General features: G+C 45.9%; 1 protein-coding gene and 1 pseudogene across 1 annotated transcript; both read left to right on the top strand.

Annotated features, from left to right (window-relative positions):
• Positions 1-223: 223 nt before the first annotated feature.
• LOC124521651 (uncharacterized) lies at positions 224-7,444 on the top strand. The gene is given in 7 exon segments (XM_047092630.1): positions 224-241; positions 1,773-2,715; positions 2,718-4,202; positions 4,205-5,173; positions 5,241-6,085; positions 6,972-7,133; positions 7,370-7,444. Coding segments are annotated over 7 exon segments (4,497 nt in total).
• An 8,554-nt stretch (positions 7,445-15,998) lies between these two features.
• Positions 15,999-19,419, top strand: LOC124521727 (T-cell surface glycoprotein CD1a-like; annotated as a pseudogene).
• Positions 19,420-25,543: the final 6,124 nt, after the last annotated feature.

The raw sequence follows: 25,543 nt of genomic DNA, 5'->3' as shown, positions 1-25,543 counted from the left end.
GGTGAAAGGGCGGGCCTACGCCGGCCGACTCCATCTTGTTCTGTGTCCTTCACCTTGACCACACCTCCTCCCCTTGAGTAACCTCCCCCCCTCACCTGCCTAACAGGACTCGGACCCTTCCCCAGCCAATCGGCTGAGGCCATAGCCATTATCTCACCAACTGCCCCTAGGCCCCAATAAAACCTTTGTCCGTTTGAAACTCGCTCTCTCTCCCCGGTATCCCATGGCTGTGTCGGTGCAGGTAGAGTATTGAGTTCGAGCTAGCTCGAATAAAGGCTCTTTTGCTTTTGCATCAGACTCGGCTCCCTGGTGGTCTTTGGGGATCACGAATTCTGGGCATAACATTTGGGGGCTCGTCCGGGATCCCCAAGACCCCCAAGGGATCCCCAACCCGGAGAGCCTGACTGGCCATGGTTAGTGTCTGTCTGTTTGTTCTGTCTTTTCTGTGTGAGCTCATTTCTGGAATTCTGGTAGTGCCCGACGCGGTCTAAGTGGACACACTGGAGGACCACAGGGCAGGAGTTTTGGAAGACATACCGATCCTCCCTTCTGGAGGGACGTGGAATCCCCTCAAAGGTCTGAGACGAGGCGGGTCGCTCCCGCTGGTCGGCGTGAGGCCGTCGTCTTTGGAGGGACGTGGAATCCCCTCATTGGTTTTGGAGGGACGTGGAATCCCCTCAAATGTCTAAGCTAGCTTTCAGTTTTGCTTCCATGGAGTTGGAAGACTTTCTAGGGGCCCTCTGTTTGTCTGTTTTTGTGTTTCTCTGTTTTGTTCTGTGGACTTACTGGACGGACGTTATGGGACAGACTCAGACTACTCCTCTAAGTATTATGATTGATCACTTTAAGGATGTGAGGGGAAGAGCTAACAACCTCAGTGTGGAAGTCCGAAAGGGTCGGTGGCAGTTTTTTTGTTCTAGCGAGTGGCCAACTTTTTTTTTTTTTTTTTTTTTTTTTATTTATTTTTCGGACAGAGAGAGACAGAGCATGAACGGGGGAGGGGCAGAGAGAGAGGGAGACACAGAATCGGAAACAGGCTCCAGGCTCCGAGCCATCAGCCCAGAGCCCGACGCGGGGCTCGAACTCACGGACCGTGAGATCGCGACCTGGCTGAAGTCGGACGCTCAACCGACTGCGCCACCCAGGCGCCCCCCCTTTTTTTTTTTTTTAATTTTTTATTTATTTTTTATTTTGCGAGTGGCCAACTTGCAATGTCGGATGGCCACCAGAGGGGACCTTTGACCTCCCTACCATCCACCGAGTCAGGAGTATCATCTCTCGGCCTAAGACAGGCCATCTTGATCAGCTCCCTTACATTATCACTTGGCAGGACCTTGTAGAAGACCCACCCTCTTGGCTTAAGCCCTTCCTAGCCCCGTTCCCTCCGGAGCCAAAACCCTTTCTTGCTTTGCAGGAGACAAAGAAGAAGAAAAGTCTTACCCAGCCTTCAGCACCCCTCTACTCTGTCCTACAGGGGGGGGACTGAAGAAGAATTAATTTTTCCTCTCCCGTATAACCCCTCTAGGATGCCGGAAGAACACCATCCTCCCCCTCTGGGGAAGGCAGACGCTGTTCCGAGAGCGGGAGGTGGAAACGCTCCAGTGGGAAGCCTGCCCTTCACCAGACAAAGGGCTCAGAGGGAGCAATCCGCCTCCACCACCGACTCCACTCTTCTGCCCCTGCGAGCCACTGGACCCCCAGACACGGAGGGGAATCAGCCCCATCACTATTGGCCTTTCGCCACTAGTGACCTCTACAATTGGAAAGCTCAGAATCCTAAGTTTTCCGAGAAACCAGCAGGGCTTATTGATTTATTAGACTCTGTTCTTTTTACCCATCAGCCCACGTGGGACGATTGCCAGCAGCTTTTGCAGGTCCTGTTCACGACTGAAGAAAGAGAAATAATCCTCAATGGGGCCCGAAAACTAGTTCCGGGCGCAGACGGGAATCCCACCACCAACCAGGCTCAGATAGATGCTTCCTTCCCCTTAACTTGGCCCCAGTGGGATTTCAACACGGCAGAAGGTAAGGAGAGGCTCCGGGTCTACTGCCAGACTCTAATGGGGGCTCTCTGAATGGCTGCTAGAAAGCCAACCAATTTGGCCAAGGTAGGAAATGTACAACAGGGAAAAGATGAATCTCTGGCTGCCTTTTTAGAACAGATCATGGAGGCATTCTGTACCTATACCCCCCTGGATCCAGAGGCTCCGGAAAGCAAGGCAGCTGTTATCATGGCCTTTGTAAACCAATCGGCCATAGACATTAGGAGAAAATTACGGAAAATAGATAGACTAGGAGAAAAAAGTCTGCAGGACTTACTGGTGGTAGCCAAAAAGGTATATAATAACCGGGAACCTCCTGAGGACAAGCAGGCTCACGCCATGGCGGCTGCCAGCAGTAAGCAGACTCAAGACCTGGCCAGAATACTGCTAGCTACCACCGCTGACTCCCCCGAGGAACGAGACCGCCATCTCCGGCAGCTGGCAGACGATGCAAGAAAAGGTAAAGGAACCACCAAGGGGGGGATGCAGAGGCTGCAGAAGGATCAGTGCGCATACTGCAAGGAGATAGGGCATTGGGCCCGAGATTGTCCAAAAAGGGCCGGCGGGAAGGGAAGCAAGACTGATCAAGTAAAAGTCCTAGAGCTAGATGAACTAAGTGATTAGGGGAGTCGGGGTTCGGACCCTCTCCCCGAACCCAGGGTAACTTTTAAAGTGGGGGGACCCCTATTGGCTTCCTTGTCGACACCGGAGCACAACATTCGGTCCTCCGCACCCCCCAAGGAAAACTAGCCAGGAAGAAGTCCTGGGTACAAGGGGCAACTGGTATGAGCCAGTATTCATGGACTACCTGAAGAACAGTAGATTTGGGAATGGGCCGGGTATCCCACTCCTTTATGGTAATACCAGAATGCCCCTACCCGCTGTTAGGACGGAACTTACTGACCAAGATTGGAGCTCAGATAACTTTCAGACAAGGGGGGCCTCAGGTCACCGATGGCAAGGGCCACCCCATCCAGGTCCTGACCATGAAACTGGAGGATGAATACCGCCTCCACCAGGAGGCGCTCCCGAGAGAGGATAATATAGACAGATGGCTACAAGAATTCCCCTCGGTTTGGGCAGAGACGGGGGGGATGGGCCTAGCCACTCACAGGACCCCAGTCCTGGTAGAGCTCAAGCCAGGAGAGAGTCCGGTAAGGATCAAATAATACCCCATGTCTCAGGAGGCCCGGAAGGGGATCCAGCCACACATCCGGAGACTAGGAAGCCTAGGGGTACTAGTTCCTTGCCAGTCTGCCTGGGACACCCCCCTACTGCTGGTCAAAAAGCCTCACACAAATGACTACCGACCGGTACAAGACCTCTGGGAAGTAAATAAGAGGGTCGCGGACATACACTCAACTGTCCCCAACCCATATACTCTCTTGAGCTCCTTGGCACCTTCCAGGGTCTGGTATACTGTACTAGATTTAAAGGATGCCTTCTTCAGTCTGCCGTTGGCACCCCAGAGCCAACCCTTGTTCGCCTTCGAGTGGCATGATCCGGAGGAGGGCTACAGTGGGCAACTCACCTGGACACGGCTACCTCAGGGATTCAAAAATTCACCCACCATCTTCGACGAAGACCTACACGAGGACCTGGGTGAGTACAGAAGGGAGCACCCTGGCCTCACCCTTCTACAGTACATAGATGACATCCTGATTGCTGCCGACACGGCCAAAGACTGTGAGCGAGGGACCCAGGACCTGCTGGCTACCCTGGGGGACTTAGGGTACCGGGCATCCGCGAAGAAGGCTCAGATATGCAGGGAGAGGGTAAGTTACCTGGGATATATCCTGGAGGGCGGACAGTAGTGGTTATCAGATGCCAGAAAAGAAACCGTCCTAAAGATCCCTACTCCCACCTCCCGAAGAGAAGTGAGGGAATTCCTAGGATCAGCCGGCTACTGCCGCCTCTGGGTTCCAGGGTTTGCTGAGATCGCCAGGCCCCTATATGAAGCTACCAAAGAGGGGAAAACATTTAAATGGGCTGAAAAAGAAGAAACTGCCTTTAATCAGTTAAAAAAGGCCCTCCTAAGTGCCCCAGCCCTGGGCCTACCAGACATTACGAAGCCCTTCCACCTCTTTGTAGACGAACATAAGGGAATAGCAAAAGGGGTTCTAACTCAAGCCTTAGGCCCCTGGAACCGCCCAGTGGCTTACCTAAGAAACTAGACCCAATGGCTGCTGGCTGGCCGCCATGCCTAAGAATTATTGCGGCGACAGCACTCCTAGTCAAGGACGCAGACAAACTGACCCTAGGACAGGAGATCTGGATCACGACCCCACACGCCATTGAAGGGGTCCTGAAACAGCCTCCTGATAGATGGATGAGCAACACACGTATGACTCATTACCAGAGCCTCCTACTCAACCCTCCACGGGTGCGGTTCCACCCCAGTGCAGCCCTCAATCCTGCAACCCTGCTGCCCGATCCTGACCTAGGCTCTCCACTACATGACTGTGCAGGAATCCTGGAACAAGTACATGGATTCCGGACGGACCTGACCAACCGGCCCCTCCCCGATGCTGAGACTACTTGGTTTACTGATGGCAGCAGCTTTGTGCGAGACAGACACAGGTATGCAGGTGCAGCGGTGGTCACTGAAATGGACACCGTATGGGCGGAGGCTCTACCCTCCAGAACGTCAGCCCAGCGAGCAGAGCTCATAGCTCTCACCAAGGTGCTGATGCTGGGAGCTGGAAAACGGCTTAACATCTACACAGACAGCTGTTATGCATTTGCCACAGCTCATATTCATGGGGCAATTTATCAGGAGAGGGGGTTACTGACAGCAGAAGGACGGAGTATAAAAAATAAGCAGGAGATACTTAACCTGCTTACAGCCTTATGGCTTCCTGCCAAGCTAGCCATTATCCACTGCCAAGGGCACCAAAAAGCTGATAACCCAGTGGCTAGAGGTAATCAAAAGGCTGACCAGGCAGCCAAGGCAGTAGCCCTTACTCCAGTCCCCACCATGACCATACAACTACCAGACCCGGGAGACCCAGTTTTACCAGACCAGCCCAAATACTCCCAGGAGGAGTTACAGCGGATCAAGAAACTCCCCATGGCCCAGGAGATAAAGGGATGGTCGTATACACCTAACAAGGAGCTCGTGCTGCCAGACTGTCTTGGAGTCTCAATATTAGAGCTGAGGAATCAAGATTCACCAACAGGACACCAAAATAGAGCAAGTTGTATCTGCCTGCAAGACCTGCCAACTCACCAACGCGAGAGCCACATCAAATAAAAAAGGAACCAGGCTCAGAGGCACCAGACCGGGAGCCCAATGGGAAGTCGACTTCACTGAAGTCAAACCAGGAAAGTATGGTTTTAAATATCTTTTAGTATTTACAGACACCTTCTCTGGCTGGGTGGAGGCATACCCAACCAAGCATGAAACGGCTCAGACGGTGGCTAAGAAGCTACTAGAAGACATCTTACCCAGGTATGGTTTTCCTGCCATGGTAGGATCAGACAATGGACCAGCTTTTATCTCGCAGGTAACACAGGCAGTAGCCAAGGTGGTGGGGGCAAACTGGAAATTACATTGTGCTTATACGCCCCAGAGCTCAGGACAGGTAGAAAGAATGAATAGAACCCTAAAAGAGACCCTTACCAAATTAACCATGGAGACTGGCGGGGACTGGGTGACTCTCCTACCGTACACCCTTTACTGGGTTAGAAACACTCCTTACACTCTGGGTTTTACTCCCTATGAGATCATGTTTGGCAGGCCACCCCCTGTTATTCCCAGCCTTCGAGCTGAACTTATTGCTGAGTTTAAAGATCAAGAACTTTTTCTTTCCTTGAGCGGGCTCCAGAGGACGGACGAGGACATTTGGCCGCGCCTCCGTGCCATCTACAAGGCTGGCCCGACCCCGACACCTCATCAACACAGGCTGGGAGACTGGGTCTACTTCAAGAGGCACCACTGAGAGACCCTCAAGCCGCGCTGGAAGGGACCCTACATCATGGTGCTGACAACCCCCACTGCTCTCAAAGTAGACAGCATCGCGACCTGGGTCCATCACACCCACGCTTGGCCAGCGGGACCCCTCCTCGATCCAAAAGGACTTCGTCATGCAATGGGCCATCAGTCACGACCAACACAACCTGCTCAAGCTCAAGCTACAGTGCATTTGACCCACCTAATATTGGTAACTCTGTTAACTCTGCTTGTCATTGCTCATGCTGCCAGGAGTCCCCACACCCCCCAAAACATCACCTGGCAGGTCATAGACACCAGCTTGGGGACAATACTTAATCAGACCTCCCAGAGCCACCCCAGGGACACTTGCTTCCCAGAACTTTGCGTAAACCTCCAAACTCTGTTCCCCTTGTCACCATAAATGCAGCCAGTCCCATGATTGGGTCCCTAAGCTACATGACAAGGGGGGAATGAAAGGGCGGGCCTACGCCGGCCGACTCCATCTTGTTCTGTGTCCTTCACCTTGACCACACCTCCTCCCCTTGAGTAACCCCCCCCTCACCTGCCTAACAGGACTGGGACCCTTCCCCAGCCAATCGACTGAGGCCATAGCCATTACCTCACCAACTGCCCCTAGGCCCCAATAAAACCTTTGTCCTTTTGAAACTCGCTCTCTCTCCCCGGTATCCCACCGCTGTGTCCGTGCAGGTAGGGGATTGAGCTCGAGCTAGCTCGAATAAAGGCTCTTTTGTTTTTGCATCGGACTCGGCTCCCTGGTGGTCTTTGGGGATCACGAATTCTGGGCATAACAAGGGCAGCTTGTTAATGTAAAATCTAGGGAAATACAGATGCCTCCAAGGAAATATGGCATGCAAACCCTTGCTTACATAGGACAGATGCCAGAGTCTCTACAAACCAGAAAGATTACTTCAGCTATAAGTGTTAACAAATGACTGAAGGCTAGCATGAGTCCCAGAAATTTGCTGTATCCCTAGGCTTTTCCCATCGACCTGGCCAGGGGCTCCCGACAGACTGGCATCCAGGACACAGACCAGAGACCTGCTTTCTGGTGGTACAAGCCTGAGGCCTCTGAGCAGCTCTCTCCCGAAAAGGGCAGGAAGGCCACCATCCCCCACACAGAAAGGAGCCTTCACTGGGTGTGGGAAGGTCAGGGAGCCCCACTACCTCAGGGCACAGCGAGCCACTCTGAAGCTGGGGGGAGGGGCAGTGGGGGAAGGGACAGGAACACACCTTGTCCCAGACTAAGAGGCTCCATCTGCTGAGGCAAAGGGGGGAACTCTCAGAAGGCCCAGTCTCCAAACTGATACACGAAGCACCTGGCTGAGGAGGGAACTGGACCAGAGCAGAGGTAGCGACTTCCTCTCTGTCCCAGGCAGACCAGCCAGCAGGGAACCAAGGGCAGCTCCTGCTGGTGGGGGAAGAAGACAATGAAGATACATGCACTTGAGCCACATCCTGTTAGAAAAAGAAAATCGTAGACCCAAAATGATATCATCAGCTGAGTTCCCTCCCTGGGGCTTCATACCCCATCTAACTAATTTCAGTGACCCCAGAAATGTAGCCTAAATGAGTCAGGCAGGAAAATTTTCTTTCCGTCAGTACCACTAAATCTGTCACCTGGCACCTCTCCAACCCCCTAAGGAAGACAAGGTCATGTGCAGGATAAGACTCCTTGCTCTTCCCACAAGAAAACAGGCCTGAATCCTGGAACAAACCTTCTCCTTTGCTACCAGCCCCCTGGCCCCACCCTCTCTCTGTAAAAACCTTCCATTTGTACAACTTCTCAAAGTGCCTACCTGTGTGCTAGCTGGGGTGACGCGCGATTCATGGGTCATTTAATAAAGAAATTATTGCTCAAATGTATGAAGTTAAATTTTCTTCTTTAACAGTTTTGATGTTTGCCTCTGGAAGATTGAATGTAGACATCAGAGAATAAAAAGCTTAAAGGATGAGATTATTCATTATATGTTAAGTATCTGGACACACAGCTGCCTCTCATACATTTTGGAACCACTCTGAGAACATGTTTCCCATACAAATAGAAAAAGCTGAGTAAGTCATGAATGAATGAATGAATGATAAAATGTATGACAGAATGAATAAATGAATGAATAGACATATTGTGTCCAAAAGAAATCCATAGAAAATTTCCTGCATTTTGAGTATTTCACTGCCATTGCCATGACATTTCCTGGTTTATTAAAGGCTGATACAGCTTGTCCTTCATGTCTAGGGAAACCCTGGAAGAAATTTTTACCAGTCACTTCTCCAGCAGCTGAACCAGCACTCTATTCCTGATCAGTGGTTTGTTAGAAACCCACGAAAACACCCAGGATAGGGATTGATCCAGATGTCAGTGTCAATAAGACAGGGTAAGAGTGGGACAGGTGAGGACACGTGAAGAAAAAGGCAAGCAGGTAAGAAAAGGAATAGGGGAATATTTTAAAGAAAGGAAGAGAGAAGTGTGGAGGAACATTGTAAAGAAGAGGCACATTAGCCCAGCATTCCCAGGGGCCACATCCACGTCCATCAGAGGGGAGCTTCCAGTCACAAAGGACAGAAATCTCCCTTGCTGGGCTGAAAGCATGCAGGGAATGTACTGGCTGGTGGAACTGGGGGGGGGGGGCAAATCATTGGGGCTCCAGTCCCTTCTGTGGGTCTGTGTGTCTGCCTTTACTTTTCTGATGCTTTGGTTTTGTTGTTGCTGCTTTTCCTGCTTCACTGGAGTATGATGACAAGTGAAAATTGTACCTTTGTACAGTGTGCAGCTTTCCAACCACCCAGGGAGGAAGGCTGGGAGGCCCCACTGGCCACATGGGCCTTCGCCAGGTCTGGCAGGTGCAGCAGAGCCTGTGATGTGACATGAACAAAGGTCCTCCTGATGACCTTCCAACAACTTCTCAGAGAGGACGGCCTGAAGAACGTCGGGAGCCCAGTGCACACGGCATGCAGGGATCTGCAGGTGACGCTCAGGCCCTGAGCTGTGGAGCCTTCAGTTTGACATGCAGCATTTTGACCGAAAATGAAGCATTGGTCAAGGAAATTGAATCAAGACAAATTGTGGAAAATAATATTTTATGTAGCATTCATCACATGTTTGAATGCATTGAACTGCTGTGCAATAAACTCTGTTGTCTTTTGAAAACATAAAAGGAAGTAACCGCTTGATGGTTTAGTGTATGTGGACACGGTGACATCATGCCCACAACTAAGCTAGTTAACATGGCTATCACCTCACATCCCGACCCTTTTCTTTTTTTCATTTTTTTAATCAAGTTTTAATTTAAATTTCTGTTAGGTAGCATATAGGGTAATGTTACTTTCAGGGGTAGAATTTAGCAATTTCATCACCGACATACAACATCACAACAATGCCCATCACCCATTTCACCCATCCCCCACCCAATCCCCTCCAGGAACCCTCAGTCTGTTCTGTGTAGGTAAGGGTCTGGTTCATGGTTTGCCTCCCTCTTTGATCCCCCTGTTTAGTTTCTTCAATTCCTCATGTGAGTGAATAAAGATGGATTTTGTGTTTCTCTTACTGACTTATTTTGCTTAGCATAATACACTCTAGCTCCATCCATGGAACTGTAAACATCAAGATATCGTTATTTTATGGCTGAATGACATTCCATTGTGTGTAGATACCAAGATCCATTCACCAGTCAATGGACATTGGGCTCTTTCCATAATTTGGCTATTGTTGATGGTGCTGCTATAAACATCAGAGTGCATCTACCCCTTCAAATCAGTATTTTTGTAGCCTTTGGGTAAATACCTAGTGGTGACATTGCTGAGTCATAGGTAGTTCTATTTTAACTTTTTGAGGAAGCTCCACACTGTTTCCCAGAGTGCCTGTACCAGTCTGCATTCCCAGGAACAGTGGGAGGTATTCCCCTTTCTTCACATCCTCCCATCACCTGTTGTTTCTTGTATTGTTAATTTTAGCCATTCTGACCGGTGTGATGTGATGGCTCATTGTAGCTTTGATTTGTATTTGCCTGAAGATAAGTATTGATGACCATCCTTTCATGTGTCTGTAGCCATTTGCATGTGTTCTCTGGAAGAATATCTATTCATGACTTCTTCCCATTTCTTAATGGAATTATTAGGTTTTTTTGGGTGTTGAGTTTGATAAGTTTGTTATAGATTTTGGAGACTAGCCTTTTGTCACATATGTCATTTGCAAATATCTTCTCCCATTTGAAAGTTGCCTTTTAGTTTTGTTGATTGTTTTCTTCATTGTGAAGAAGGTTTTTATCTTGAGAAACTCACAATATTGTATTCTTGCTTTTGTTTCCATGCCTCCCATGACATGTCTAGTAAGAAGTTGCTGAGGCCAAGGTCAAAGAGGTTGCTGCCTGAGTCCTCCTCTAGGATTTTGATGGTTTCCTGTGTCACAGAGGTCTTTTATCCATTTTGACTTTATTTTTGTGTATGGTGTAAGAAATTGGTCCAGTTTCATTCTTCTGCATATTGCTGTCCAGTTTTTCCAACCCCATTTGTGGAAGAGACTCATTTTTCCATTGGATACTTTTTCCTACTATGTGGGGCATTAGTTGGCCATATGGTTGTGGGTCCATTACTGGATTTTCTATTCTGTTCCATTGATCTATGTGTCTGTTTCTGTGCCCCTATGATACTGTCTTGTTCACCACAGCTTTGTAATAGAGTTGGAAGGTTGGGATTGTGATGCCTCCAGCTTTGCCTTGCGTTTTCAAGATTGCTTTGGCTGTTTGGGATCTTTTGTGGTACCATACAAATTTTAGAATTGTTTGTACTATCTTTGTGGTATTTTGCTGCTGGTATTTTGATAAGAATTGCATGAAATGTGTAGATCGCTTTGGGTAGTAAAACATTTTAACAATATTTGTTCTTCCTATCCATGAGTATTGTCAAGGCCTGATTTATGACCCAGCATGTGATCTATCCTGGAGAATGTTCCATTTGCACTTGAAAAGCGTGTATGTGTTGCTTTAGAATGAAATGTTCTGCGTATATCAAGTGAATCCATCTGGTCCGTGTGTCACTGAAAGCCATTGTTTCCTTGTTGATTTTTCTGCTAAGTAATCTGTCTCTCGCTTAAATTGAGTATTAAAGTCTCCTACTATTTTCTATTAGTATCAATGAGTTTCTTTAGGTTCATTACTAATCGATGTATATATTTGCATGCTCTCATGTTGGTAGCATAAATATTTACAATTGTTAGATATTCCTGTCGGATAGACCTCTTGATTATGATGTAGTGACCTTCTTCATCTCTTGCTACATAAGACAGCCTTTGTCTTTGCTTTAGAATCTAGCTTGTGTGATAGAAGAATGACTACTCCAGCTTCTTAATTTCGTTTGATGTTCATTAGCATGATAAATGTTTCTTCATCCTTCAATTTCAATCTGCAAGTGTCTTTAGCTCTCAAATCATTCTCTTGTTAGCAGCATATAAATGGTTCTGTTTACTTTGTTCTTTCTTTCTTGGAGGTGAATTACTCTGTCTTTTCATTTTATCTGGGTCACTATTTTTATGTTAGTAAAGACTTTTGTATTCTTGCTACTGAGAGTAATGTCTATGTTACAAGGAAGTCTAGAAAAAAAAAGAAGCTAGATCCTAGGTGTGTTTTAATCTGCTCATTAAAAGAAGTGAGATCCATAATAATAATAATAATAATAATAATAATAATAATGATAATAATAATAATGTAAAGAACTTAAAAGGAAAAAGTAAATTTAAAAAAAGTAGAAAGTCTCAAGTCTCAACAAATTCAAAAAGTTCAAAGTGTAGCCAGCATCTTTTGTCACCAGAACACTGTGAAACTACAAATTAACCACAGTAAAAAAAAACCCCAGAAAACAAACAAAAAAACCCAACAAACAACAAAACAAAACAAAAAAACCCTTGAAATAGCATAAAATACATGGAAGTTAAATCACATGCTACTAAACAGTGAGTGGGTCAAACAAGAAATCAAAGAGGAAATGAAAAAATACATGGACAGAAATGAAAATGAAAATACAATGGCCCAAAAATCTTTGGGGTTCAGCCAAAGGTGTTCTAAATGGGAAGAGTATAGCAAATAGGCACACCTCAAGAATCAAGAAAAATCTCAAAGAACTACCTAACTTTACAACTAAAAAAGCTAGGGAAGAAGAACAAATAAAACCCCAAAGCAGTAGAAGAAAGGAAAGAATAAAGATTAGAGCAGAAATAAATGATACAGGAAATTAAAAAGAAAAGTACAATAGAACAGATGGTCACATATATAGCAGTGATGTCACAGCTATCATCATATTTATTAGTGAAAAATTGAGTGCATTTGCCCTAAGGACAGGAAGAAGGCAAGGATTTCCTCTCTTGCCAATTTTATTCAATATTATACTGGAAGTCCCAGCCACAGCAATCAGATGTGAGGAAGGAATAAAAGTTATCCAAACTGGCAAGGAAGAATTAAAATGTTCATTGTTTGCAGATGACACAATATTACATATAGACAACCCTACAGACACTCCCCCCAAACATACTAGAACCAATAAATGAATTCAGTAAGGTCACAGGATACAAAATCAATATATAGAAATGCATGCATTTCTATACAATAATAACGGAGCAGCAGAAAAAGAAATTAAGAAAGCCATCACACTGACAATGGCACCAAAAAATAAGAGAATACTTAGGACTACACTTAACCAAAGGGGTGAAAGACATGTACTCTGAAAACTATAAAACACTGGTGAATAAATTGAAGGTGACACAAGGAAATGGGAAGATATTCCATGCTCATGGATTGGAAGAAAAACAATGTTAACATGTCCATAGTACAAAAAGCAATCTACAGATTTAATGCAATGCCCAACAAAATACCAACAGCATTTTTCACAGAACTGGAGCAACCCATCTTGAAGTTTGTATGGAACCAAAAAGACTCTGAATGGACAAATCAATCTTTAAAAAGTACAACAAAGCTGGAAGTATCACCATTCCAGATTTCAAGTTACACTACAAAGCTGTAGTAATAAAAACATTATGGTACTGGGACAAAAGTAGACACAGATCAATGGGAGAGAGCAGAGAACTAAGCAATAAACCCAGGATTTTATGGCCAATTAATTTTTTTACAAAGAGACAAGATCATGCAATGGCAAATAGAAAGTCTCTTTAAAATGTGGTGTTGGCTCATATTTGGATCTGGAGAAACTAAACAGAAGACCATGGGGGGGGGGAAGGAGAAAAAAGATATACAGAGAGAGAGGAGACTCTTAAGACTGGGTCTCTTATGAGACCGAGAACAAACTAAGGGTAGATGAGGTAGGGGGGAGAGGGGAAAGTGGGTGATGGGCAGGAAGGAGGGCACTGGTTGGGATGAGCAGTGTGTGTTGTATGCAAACCAAGTTGACAATAAATTATATTAAAAAAATAAAATGCAGCGTTGGCGAAAGTGGACAGCAACGTGCAAAAGAAAGAAACTGGACCACTTTGTTACACTATATGCCATAATAGACTCAATGTGGATTCAGGATCAAAACGTGCGGGGCACCTGGGTGGCTCAGTTGATTAAGCTTCCTACTTCGGCTCAGGTCATGATCTCAAGCTCTGTGAGTTTGAGCCCCACGTTGGGCTCTGTGCTGCCAGCTCAGAGCCTGGAACCTGCTTTGGATTCTGTGTCTCCCTCTCTTTCTCACCCTCCTCTGCTGGTGTTCTGTCTCTCTCTCTCAGAAATGAATAAATGTTAAAAAAAAAACCCACAATGTGGAACCTGAAATCATAAGCATGCCAGAAGAGAGCACAGGCAGGTCTGTCTCTCCATCAGCTGCAGCAATACTTTTCTAGAAATGGCTCCTGAGACAAGGGAAACAAAGCAAAGATAAAATATTGGGACTACAGGGAAATATAAAGCTTCTGCACAGCAAAGGAAACAATCAACAAAATTCAAAGGCAATATACAGAATGTGAACAGATATTTGCTAATGACATATCTGATAAAGGGTTAGTATCCAAACTACACAAGGAACTAGTACAACTCCACACCAATAAAATCAATAATCCAATTAAAAAGAGGGCAGAAGACATGAATAGACATTTCTCCAGAGAAGACATCCAGATGGCCAAACAAACACATGAAAAGATGCTCAGCATCTCTCTTCATCAGGGAAATGCAAATCAAAACCACAATGAGATGCCACCTCACTCCTGTCAGTTCGGTTAAATTCAGACACACAGGAAACAAGCGTTGGGGAAGATGTGGAGAAGGACCCTTGTACCCTGTTGGTAGGAATGCAAACTGGTGCAGCCCCTGTGGAAACAGTATGCAGTTTCCTCAACAGTTAAAAACAGATTTCCCACGTGATCCTGTAACTCCTCTACTGTATATTTACTCAAGTAATATGAAAATGGCAATTTGAAAAGATACACGCACTCCTATGTTTACTGCGGCATTATTTACGGTAGCCAAATTATGGAAGCCACCCAGTGTCTACGGATGATGGATGAAGAAGGACAAAGTGTGATATGTACGTATAATGGGATGTTACTCAGTCAAGTAAAGGACTGAAATATTGCCATATGCAATGACACAGATGGAGCTGGAGAGTTTTAAGCTACGTGAAATAAGTAAGCCTTCCAGAGAAAGACAAACACCTATTGTCTCACTCACGTGTGGAACTTAAGAAACAAAACAAATGAAAAAGACAAAGGAGAGATAAAGGCAAAAACTGAATGGGAACAATAGAGAACACACTGTTGGTCACCTGAGGGGAGGCAGGTGGGGAATGAGAGAAGATGGTGAAGGGAATAGTTTTATACCTATATTGATGAACGCTGAGTAATGCATAGCGTTAACTCGAATTAAAAAAACAAAACAAAAAGAAGAAAAAGTAACTCAGCACACCAGAATATATAATTCTTGTTGTATGTGTTATTTTCTCCCAAAGAGACTAAAAGCTCCTTGAATAAAGTGATTGCACTGTGAACACTGTATTTTCGTGCATGTAGCAAGGTGCTTGGACCAGGCTGGTGTTGAGTGTTTGGTGAGTGAATATACATTAGTGCAAGTACGACTGAGTGGGTATTCTTCAGATGTTTCAATGTCCTGTGGTCTCTCTGATGACAACTGATTCTCCCCTAAAATAATGGTGAACTGGTGGTTGCTGATACTGTTACACAGGCAATCATGGGGAAATTTGGAAAAGCAAATAGAATGTGTTAAAAGAAACCCATGGACTCAAAATGGTGTCTCAGGCCAAGCCAAGTCCCCAAACCTTGTTTGATGCCTAAGCTAACGGCTGTTCCAACCTCCCCCAGAAATGTAAGTCTTCCCCTGTCAGCGAGGAATTCTCTGTTCATCACAGTGAGGTCTGTTGTCACATGGGTCCTCTCCATCCCCCAGTGAGGTCATCTGTATGGCTAGACCCCTGCGCTCCCAATTAAGGGAAAGTGACCTTCCCTGAAACATTTGTTTCTTGTATTTTTCCAACTTCCTTCCTATAAAAAACCTCTTATTTGTACGCTTCCTAGGGGCTCCTCTTTCCCATGCCAAATTGTATGCTCCCTCAAACTTGTATCCCTTAATGCAATCGATTAGATCTTCGAATTGACCTGGTTGATTGTTTTTAAACACAAGCAGTAACACATCAGAGATGTGGATGGGCTGGGGTGGGGGTGAGACAGGGAAGGGAGTCCATGGGGAGTGTTCCAAGGGCAGGAGGGACAGGGTGACAGCAGGCTCCAGGGCTGCATGCTGGGGAGCCGTGTTTTCATGGGTTACTGTCTGGATGTGGAGAAAAGCACAAGAGGTTGGGTTCCTTTTCCATGCCACACAAGACTTGGTCCCCAGCACCTGAGTTAGGACCTCGGGAAACAGAATGGAGGCTGGTGACAGGGAGAAGCTGGAAGCCGAGAGGAGGGTCAGACCCGGAGGGGAAGTGAGAGTCTGAGTAGGTGTCCAGGGTTGAGGGCGGAGTCCATCTGCATTGTCGCGGAGACACAGGGCAGGCATGTGTGTTGAGAAGGAAGTCAGAAGAGAGGGGCTGCGTGTGGGGAGGTTTGTGAGAACAGACGCCAAAGACCCACTTTCCGAGAGAAAGAAAGAACATCTGCAAAAAGATGCTGTTGTTGCAACTGGTGTTGCTCACAGTTCTTGTCCCAGGTGGTGACAGTGACGATGGTGAGGACGGTGGCCCTGCTCAGAGAGTGTATATGTGTGTGATGTGTGTACATGCGTGCATGCAAATGCGTACATGCGCATGCACACGTGTATCATGTGTGCTCACGTGTCATGTGTGCATGATTGTGCCTATATGCGTGTGATGTGCATACATTTGTGTGTCAGTGTGTGTGAACATGTGTGTCATATGTGTGCTTCTGTGCCTGCATGTGTGTTATAAATGTGTGCTTTTGTGTTATAAATGTGTGCTTTTAGAGGCCCATGTGTGCATCTCTGTGTCTGCATGTGTGCACGTGTGCATCATTTATGTCCATGTGCTTGTGTGCCTACACGTGTGCAAGTTGTATGAGTGTGTGCGCATAGGTGCCTGTGTTTGTTTCTCTGCATGTATCTGCGTGTGTGTCTGTATGTGTGCAAGTCTGTGTGTGACATGTGTGCACAACTGCTTGTGTGTCTGTATGGTTGTGTTTTAATAGGTGTATGTGTGTATTTGTGTGTGAAGGTGTGCATGTGTATCTGTGTATGTTAGTTTGGGCAAGAGTGTGTAATGTAAGTTTGCATAGGTGTGTCACTGTTTGTGCACACTCGCCTGTGTGTGCACTCATGGTTTGGGTTCTCCAGCACATATCTGGGGAATGAGAATGTCCACCCGGTTCCTTTCTACACATTCCTGACCCCAGGGCCCTGTTCTCTGCTGAACGATGGGTTCAGAATGATGGGCTCAGAGCTTTGGGCAACACGTGTTTCCTGAGAGAACTATGGCTCCTTGTCCTCCAGATTTCAGTGCCCCTTGCTGGCACCTTTTTCTGATTCTCTCTTCTTTGCAATGCCTCCCTCACTCTATCTGTTCTGACACAGACTTCCAGGGGCCGAACTCCTTCCGAATCATCCTGACAACATCTTTTTACAACCGTTCCTGGACACAAAACCTTGGCTCAGCTTGGCTGGATGAGCTTCAGACTCATGGCTGGGACAGCAAGACCGGCATTCTCATACACCTGCGACCTTGGTCCAAGGGCAACTTCAGCAACAGGGAGCTGATGGAACAGGAAAGGTCATTACGTGCAGCATCCATTGCATTTCCTCTGATATTTCAGAACCACGTCAGTCAATGGCAGCTTGAATGTGAGCTTGGGTCCCTCAGGGCAGGTGGGATGGAGGTGGCTGGTGTGTGTCACCTTGAGTTCCTTCTTCCTCCAGGAAAGAGCCTCCCCTGGTTGCTGAACCTCTCGACTCCCCTTCATAAAACGGAATCATACCCTTGTGTTCAGGAGGCAGAAGCCAGACCCCGAACTTGAAAAGCTTCACGCCTTCTGCTATTTCCCCTCCGCTCCTTGACCTCAGGCTGTGTTCTCCTGTCTCTCACCAGTCTCCCATGACCACCCCATTCCCTGGCCTCCAGCCAGAGACTCTCCTCTCCTTCACTCTGTGACTGATCCTCGAATTGTGCTTTACTCCTCATTGAGTCCTCTCATCAACATCTGTCCATGTGTTCCCTGTACCCACTACCCCCCCCCCCCCCGGATGGTTTTATCACAGCTCTCCTGCTGAGCCCTCTCCTGTTCTCTGCCCACAGCCTTCTGGTCTCTCCTCCAACAGTTGTTCCTTCCTCAGTCATTCACCTCTTCCTCTGCTGCAGTGACCACCACTTCCCCTCTGTGTGAGCCTCCACTTAAACCAAACTTTGCTCCATTCCTTCCAATACCCTCAACTTCTCCCTCTGCTTCCTCTGTTATTGGCTTCTACTTACCTCATTTCATCTCTTTCCCTCCCCATTTCCTATAACTTACAGTCTCTTTTGCCAGATCCTTTTCAGGTACAGCTGGTCAAAGGCTGTGTGCTGCACTTTGGAGAGGCATCAGTAGGATTTTTGTGGATTGCGTATCAAGGATCAGGTCTCGTGAGCTTCCAGAACACGTCATGGTGGCCATCTCCAAAGGGAGGAAAGAGAATTCAGCAGATCTCCAAACTATTCAATCAGTACCATGTTGTCAACTTACGAATACAAGCACATGTTAATGACATCTGCCCCCGTTTTCACTTGGGTCTACTTGGTGCAGGGAAGGCAGATCTTCAGCGGCAAGGTCAGTCCTGCTCCCTCCCTCCAAGCTTTCTTTCTGCACTCAGAAACTTGCAACATTTCCTCAAACTCAGGGAGAAAAGGGGCCAAGAGGGAGAGGGCTGATGGTGACGGGTTTCTAGAGGTGGAAAGATGTGTGTATCTAAAGCGATGTGAGGATCTTCCCTCTCAGTCTGAGAATTCCTGTCCTGTCTCTGCAGTGAGGCCAGAGGCCTGGCTGTCCACTGGCCCCAGTCTGGGGCCTGGCCATCTGCTCCTTGTGTGCCATGTCTCTGTTTCTACCCAAAGCCAGTGTGGGTGACGTGGATGCAGGGTGAGCAGGAGCAGCCGGGCACCCGGCGAGGTGACATCCTGCCCCATGCTGACGGGACATGGTATCTTCAGACATCCTTGGATGTGGAAACCAGGGAGGCAGCCGGCCTGTCTTGCCGAGTGAGACACAGCACTCTAGAAGGCCAGGATATTGTCCTCTACTGGGGTGAGAAAGGGCTGGTGCCCAGCTGGGAAAGGGTGGTCCTCCAGCAGTGCAGGAGAGACAGATACAAAGTTGGGATTCTAGGGACTCCAGATCATAAAGGACATAAAATTAATAGCCCAAGAAATGGAGAGCTTCGTGTGAGGGTCCTGTAGATGTGGGAGGAAGCAGAGGGTTGGGTGAAGGATCCTTCTCTGAGTAGGGATGAGAGAAGAGAAAGAAGAAGGGTGGTTGGTGAGGCAGAGGGTGACAGGAGCAAAAAGGACCGGGAAGGTGCAGCTGAACCCAAGATGGATGGGAATTGATACTCTCTGTGCACCAAACCCACAGAGCAGCACCGCCCCGTGGACTTGGTCTTCCTGGCAGTGCTGGTGCCCCTGGTGCTTCTGGCAGGTCTTGCATTCTGGCTCTGGAAGCGCTGGTAAGACTCTGGAACCATATTTCTGATCTTTCCCACTTGTCTCCCCACCTTCCTGTCTGTCCTCACCTTTCCCCCTCCCAGTGCTCCTCTCCCTACAGTCCTCACCCCCATCTGCTGCAGAGCATTTCCAATCTGTTCCTCCCAGGAAATCACACTGGAGACCTCAGTGCACTGGCCTCCCTTTGGAGAGAGATCCCAGCAGCCCAGGACCAGGACGTCCCTAAACCCATCTCAGCAGTGATGGACCAGCAAGTCCCTATGTGCAGCTTTTGTCTTTCCTTTCTGCTCAGGCATCAGTTGTCAGTATAAGCTGAGTGTCGTTTAACAGGAACTCTTGTTCTGACCTGAGTCTCAGACTTAAATCTCAAAATTATCTTAGAGTAAAATGAAGTCTGAGGACCTCCATGGGTCACAGGCATCTTGTGTCACTTCCTCCCACGCACCTTCTCTGGTCTGCATAGTGGAAGCAGTCTCTGCTTGGTGGGAATTTCCACCACTTTAACCTGCACTGTGGATAATCTACACCCAGTTCCTATCCGTTTTTGCCCTGCATTTAGGTCCCTTTTCCCTTCTAATTCCTAGGTCTCTTGAGTGCAAAGCCCACATCTTTTTAGTATTTGTATCCTTGGCAAGGAGTCTCGCCTGCATGGAATATGTCCTCAATAAAAGTCTGTGTTGAATTGATGCCAATTTCATAGTTTTTTCTTCTTTCACCTCCTGTGGTGTTTGTAGTAGTTGAGACGTTTGATGTTCTTCTTGTCAAAACTCTTTTCACTTTGCCTGGAGACTTGATACTGTTATGGTTCCTTGCTAACATCTCTGAGCCTCTGAGGAGAATACAGTTTTGTCTGTGGATATTTCTATTATTTAAACACAGACACCTGTTGGAGTGGACCTGTTATGGATAAAAGGAGGAGGGCAGATACAGGTCCTGGCTGTTTGAGGCCCTCAGGACAGCAGCAGAGACATCACCTTGGGGCTTGTTGGCAATATAGGGTCTTGGCCTCAGCTGAGGTTCACTGAATCACAATGTGCATTTTAGCAAAACCAGCAGGGGATTCACAGGTGCATAAATGTGGTGCCTGAGAGGTAGCAGTGCAAGTGTCTCCTTGGAGGGTAACGAGATGACCTTGAAAACAGAAGAATACCTGCTCCTGGGGGAAATACGGGGTTCAGTTTTTGGAGCCTCTGCTCAGAACAGTTGCCATCTGATGAATACACAGCCTTATTTCATGTGTGTTTTTGTTTTAAGACAGCTTATATATACACATGTATATCCCAGTAATTTATCGTATGTTGTATTTCCCTATATTGAAATACCACCTCAGAAATATATAACATTTCCAGGTTTGGTTACTGTGATCTCCAGTGTCTTTGACTTTCAGTCCCACAGCTGTGCTGCCCATGGTGCGTCTAGAAACAAAGAAGATATGGTTGTCATTTCATGAACTCACATATTTAGCTCTTTTCCTTCCTTTTCTGTAACATCATTATAGTGCCCTAGATGTTACTTTAGAACGTTCTGAGGTGGCTCCACATAGACCTTTTACTTTTCCCGGATTTGTACATTGTTGATTCAGTACCACTGAACTCAAGGCCCACAGTTCTGCATCTTGAGCCTGAGAGAGACCTACCTGCACAAGTGTTTTATCTGTGAGACACATCACACCCTCTTGAACACGAGTCAACCTCGCACGTCTGGGCTTCAGGGCCTTTTGAAACACCGAAATCACCAAGAAAGTACATGTAAATGCAGAAAATGTGGCACCAAATAGACGATGAAAAGGACACATGTTTACAGTGTGGGAATTACCATGGAAATGCAGAGCAGCAACTGGTTCAGCCTCACCAGGACACATGCGATGGGTGACGCATGTCAGAGCACTCTCCCTGCCATCCATTATGAATAGCAGTGAACTGGTAGGTCTGGGGGTTACAAATCAATGTCAGTAGGTGGGTCCATTAGCATAGACAGTCTGTAGATATTGAAGATGGACCTTTGTGACTGATTGTTTCAATGGCAGTGCTAGTGCAGATGTCCATGGTTAGATTTCAGTTACTCTAGTGTTTTAACTACCTCCACAAATCATTCTCAAGCCCTGATCATGCAGAAGAGACATTCTGAGTGGAAAGTAGCCGGGGAAGAAAAGACCATCACTGTATTTGGAGCTTAAAATTTTTGCTTTCCTCATTTGATTACTGTTTTCATTGCTGTTTCTATCTACTTTCTTAGTGTAGCAACTTATTTCAGTCCAACGTTGGGAAAGGCACAAGTTCTAATTTGTTTAGGGGCTGAAAGAGGGAGCCCAGGGCAGGAGAACATCCAGAGGGATGAAGTGCAGGAATCCACCATGGTACATGTGGACCTTCTGGAAAATGAAGTTGAGATAGGAGATGTGGGAAAGGTGAAAAATATAGGATGGAGAAGAGCAAATCACAAGACTTCCATCTTCTCATCTCAATGAGGCTAATTGTTTCTTGTCTATGTTCTTGTCTACCTTGTCATTCTCAAATGGACAGCATGTGGTTTTTTGTTAGTTGACCCTACCCTCATGCATCTCATGCATAGGCTTGGGCTCTGATCAGCCTAAGGCCATCAGGAGAAAGCATCCTAGACCATGTTACAGGCTGAAGCATGGACGGGACACAATCAGTTCAGGTCAATCATCATAAAGATGCCACTTGTCCTCATTTAGAATGACGGTTCAGAGCCATGACTGACTCTAGGTGACCAGACCACTAGAAGCCTGATTCTTTTAGTTGATGGCAAGGGAAGGAGATCCTCTTTCTTGTCTTGGATGATAACATTGGGATATAAACCTTGAAACAATTAAAATCCATTTTCAACACAAGAGAAGCAAAGCTGAGGACGAAACCTGTATGGAAGAAGACAGAAAAGTTTTATCATGAAATTTGCCAAGAGATAGATCCAAGGGGTTCTCACTACATGGAAGATAAAGAGAAGAAAAGAAAAAGGAAGAAGATGGTCAGAGAAGAAGAGCTAAGATGGCAGAATAGTAAGAGTGCCACAGGTTTGCCTCATCCCTTGAACACAACTAGATAAATATCAAATTATTCTGAATACTCAAGAAGTCAATCTGAGGACTGAGAGGACAAATTGCACAACTAAAGGGGGAGAAGAGACTACATCTTGGAAGGTAGGAGGTGAGGTATGGAGTTGTGTTTGGGGGAGATACAGATCATTTGTGCTGGGGAGGGGAGGGAGCCCTGGTCTCAGACAGAGGAGAGAGTGAGTGAGAAAGAGATAAACATATAGGGATTCACAGAAGGAAAACATTTCCCCAAAGCCATTGGCCAGAAAAAGGAGAGGAGCTGATTTTCATGAGTTTTATAGCCACTGGAGGTCAAAGACTGGAGTGTTAGAAGTACATGCTGTTGCTGGTGTGAAACACAGTGGGTTTTGCAGTCATCCTGTGGAGAAGGACAGAAGCCCCAGGGGCAGAGTGAAGGCACTGAGGAGTCCTTGGGACACACTGGGAAAGACTGTTCCCCTTTGTTGTAGTGTATCTAGGAGAGGTGGAATTGTCTCTCTGGGGACAATAGTACTGGCTGGCACTATTACCCTATCCCACCTCTTAGCATAGAACAGAGATACCTACAGAGGGTGTGTAATCTAGATGCCAGCTCTTTGCTGCATTTTAGTCCAAATACACACCCTGTTCTTTGGTGTGGCTGCCCTTCTGGGAGAAACCTGCATCAGTCCCAGCATGGCGAGATCCACCCAAGACAAGTGTGGGTCCACTTCATGCCAGGTCCTTAAAGTTTGGGGTTTTAAAACTCAGTCTTCCTGCCAGTGATAGAGCATAGGGGCATTGAACTGCTGGGTACACAGATAGTCTGGGAAAGGTAGGGTGAAAGCAGGAATCTGAGTGATGCCTGGGACACATGAGGGGAGACTATTTGCTGTTTTGGGAGTGCCCTGAGAATGGCTAGCATGGAGTACCCAGTCCAGGGATGAGGGAGGGGGTTGGTGCCATTTCTCTTTGTCCCCCCCAGCATCAACTAAGTTGAGCAAGCAGCACAGTACCAACAGCAGCAGCATTAACTAGTGGCATCAAGCCCCGCCCCTCTGTGCTCTGCAGGTGCTGCTATTCTTGGGCAGATGTGCCTGAGAACCAGAGCAGTGAGCCCCTCCTCAAGAAGACCAGCAGAAATGAAACATAGAAACTACCAAAACGGAAAGAGAAATAGTAAACCTGTACAGACCCATAACCAGCAAAGAATTTAATCAGTTATGAAAAATCTAATAAAGAAAATTCCAGAACTACATGGTTTCCCATGTGTTTTCTAGGAAACATTTAAAGAAGATTTAATATCTATTCTTTTCCATCTGTTTGAAAAAAAGAAATGGAAGGGAAAATTCCAAACTCATTCTACAAGGCCAGCATTACCTTGCTTGTAACACCTGACAGGGCCCCACTAAAAAGGAGAATTACAGGCCAAGATCCCTAATGAACATGTATGCAAAAAATTGTCAACAAGATACTAGAAAATTGAATCCAACAGAACATTAAAAGAAGTGTTTACCACGATCAAATGGGAATTATTCCTGGGTTGCAGGGGTGGTTCAATATTTGTAAATCAATCAATGTAATAAAACCACATTAGTAAAAGAAAGGATAATATCCATGTGATCCCTTCAATAGATGCTGAAAAACAGTTGACAAAAGACAGCATCCATTCTTGATAAGAGCCCTCAAAAATTAGGGATAGAGGGAACAGCCCCAACATCATAAAGTCATATATGAAAGACCCACAGCTAATCTTCAATGGAGCCAAAGTGAGAGCTTTTCCTCTAGGGTCAGAAACAAGACAGTGATGTCCGCTCTCACCATTGTTATTTAACATAATGCTGGAAGTCTACCCTCAGCAATCAGACAACCAAAAGAAATAAAAGGCATCCACATTCACAAGGAACAAGTCAAACTTTCACTATTCGCGGACAACCTGATTCTCTGTGGAAAACCTGATAGACCCCACTGAAAAATTGCTAGAACTGATACACAACTTCAGTAAATCTGCAGGGTACAAAATCAACCTACAGAAATCTATTGCCATTTCTATGCAACAATAATGAACAAGGGGAAAGAGAAATCAAGGAATCAATCCATTTACAATTACATCAAAACCCATAAGATTCCTGGGAATAAATCCAAACAAGAGGTAAAAGATTTGTGTCTGAAAACTATAGAAAATTTATGAAAGAAACTGAAGAGGACACAAAGAAATAGAAAAGAAAACATTCCATGCTCACAGATGGGAAGAACAGATATTATTAAAATGTCTATACTACCCAAAGCAATCTACACATTTCATGCAATCCCTATCAAAATAACACCAGCATTTTTCACAGAGCTAGTACAAACAAGCCTAAATTTGTAGGGGACCACAAATGATCCCAAATAGTGAAAGCAATCTTGAAAAATACAAGCAAAGCTGGTAGCATCACAATTCTGGACTTAAGGGAAAGTACAAAAGTAGTCACCAAGACTATGAAACTGGCACAAAAATAGACGCATAGGTCAATGGAACAGAACAGAAAACCCAGAAATGAACCCACAACAGGGTCCACTAATCTTTAAGTAAATTGTTGGTGTGGCCTAGGTCAAAGAAGTTGCTGCCTGTTCTCTCCTGTAGCATTTTGATGATTTCCTGTCTCACATTTAGGTCTTTCATCCATTTTGAATTTATTTTTGTGCATGATGCAAGAAAGTGGTCTGTTTGTTTTTCTGCATGTTGCTGTCCAGTTCTCCCAGTTCTCCCATTTGCTAAAGAGACTGTCATTTTTTCATTGGATACTCTTTCTGCTTTGCCGAAGATTAGTTGGCTATATGTTTGTGGGTCCATATGGGTTCTCTATTCTATTCCATTGATCTATGTGTCTATTTTTGTGCCAATGCCATACTTTTTTGATGACTACAGCTTTGTAATACAGGTTAAAGTCTGGGATTGTGATGTCTCCAGATTTGGTTTTCCTTTTCAACATTATTTTGGCTATTCAGGGTCTTTTGTGGTTCTATACAAATTTAGGATTGTTTGTTCTGGCTCTGTGAAGAATGCTCATGTTATTTTGATAGGAATTGCATTGAACGTGTAGACTGTTTTGGTTAGTATTGACATTTTAACAATATTTGTTCTGACCTTCCATGAGCATGGAATATTTTTCATTTCTTTGTACTTTTTCTATTTCTTTCATAAGCTTTCTATAGTTTTCAGAGTAGAGATATTTTACCTCTTTGGTTAGGTTTATTCCTAGGTATTTTATGTTTTTTTTTTTTTTTTTTTTTGGTATAATTGTAAACGGGTTCAATTCCTTGATATCTCTTTCTGTTGCTTCATTTTCATGTATAGTAATGCAACCGATTTCTGTACATTGATTTTATATCCTGGGACTT

This window comes from Lynx rufus, unplaced genomic scaffold (genome assembly GCF_022079265.1).
Source record: "Lynx rufus isolate CCGP_SWC_20201006 ecotype Redwood Valley unplaced genomic scaffold, mLynRuf1.p SCAF_31, whole genome shotgun sequence".
Taxonomy (NCBI): Eukaryota; Metazoa; Chordata; class Mammalia; order Carnivora; family Felidae; genus Lynx; species Lynx rufus.
The sequence above is the reverse complement of the archived record's forward strand: the minus strand, read 5'-3'. Positions and strand labels throughout refer to the sequence as shown.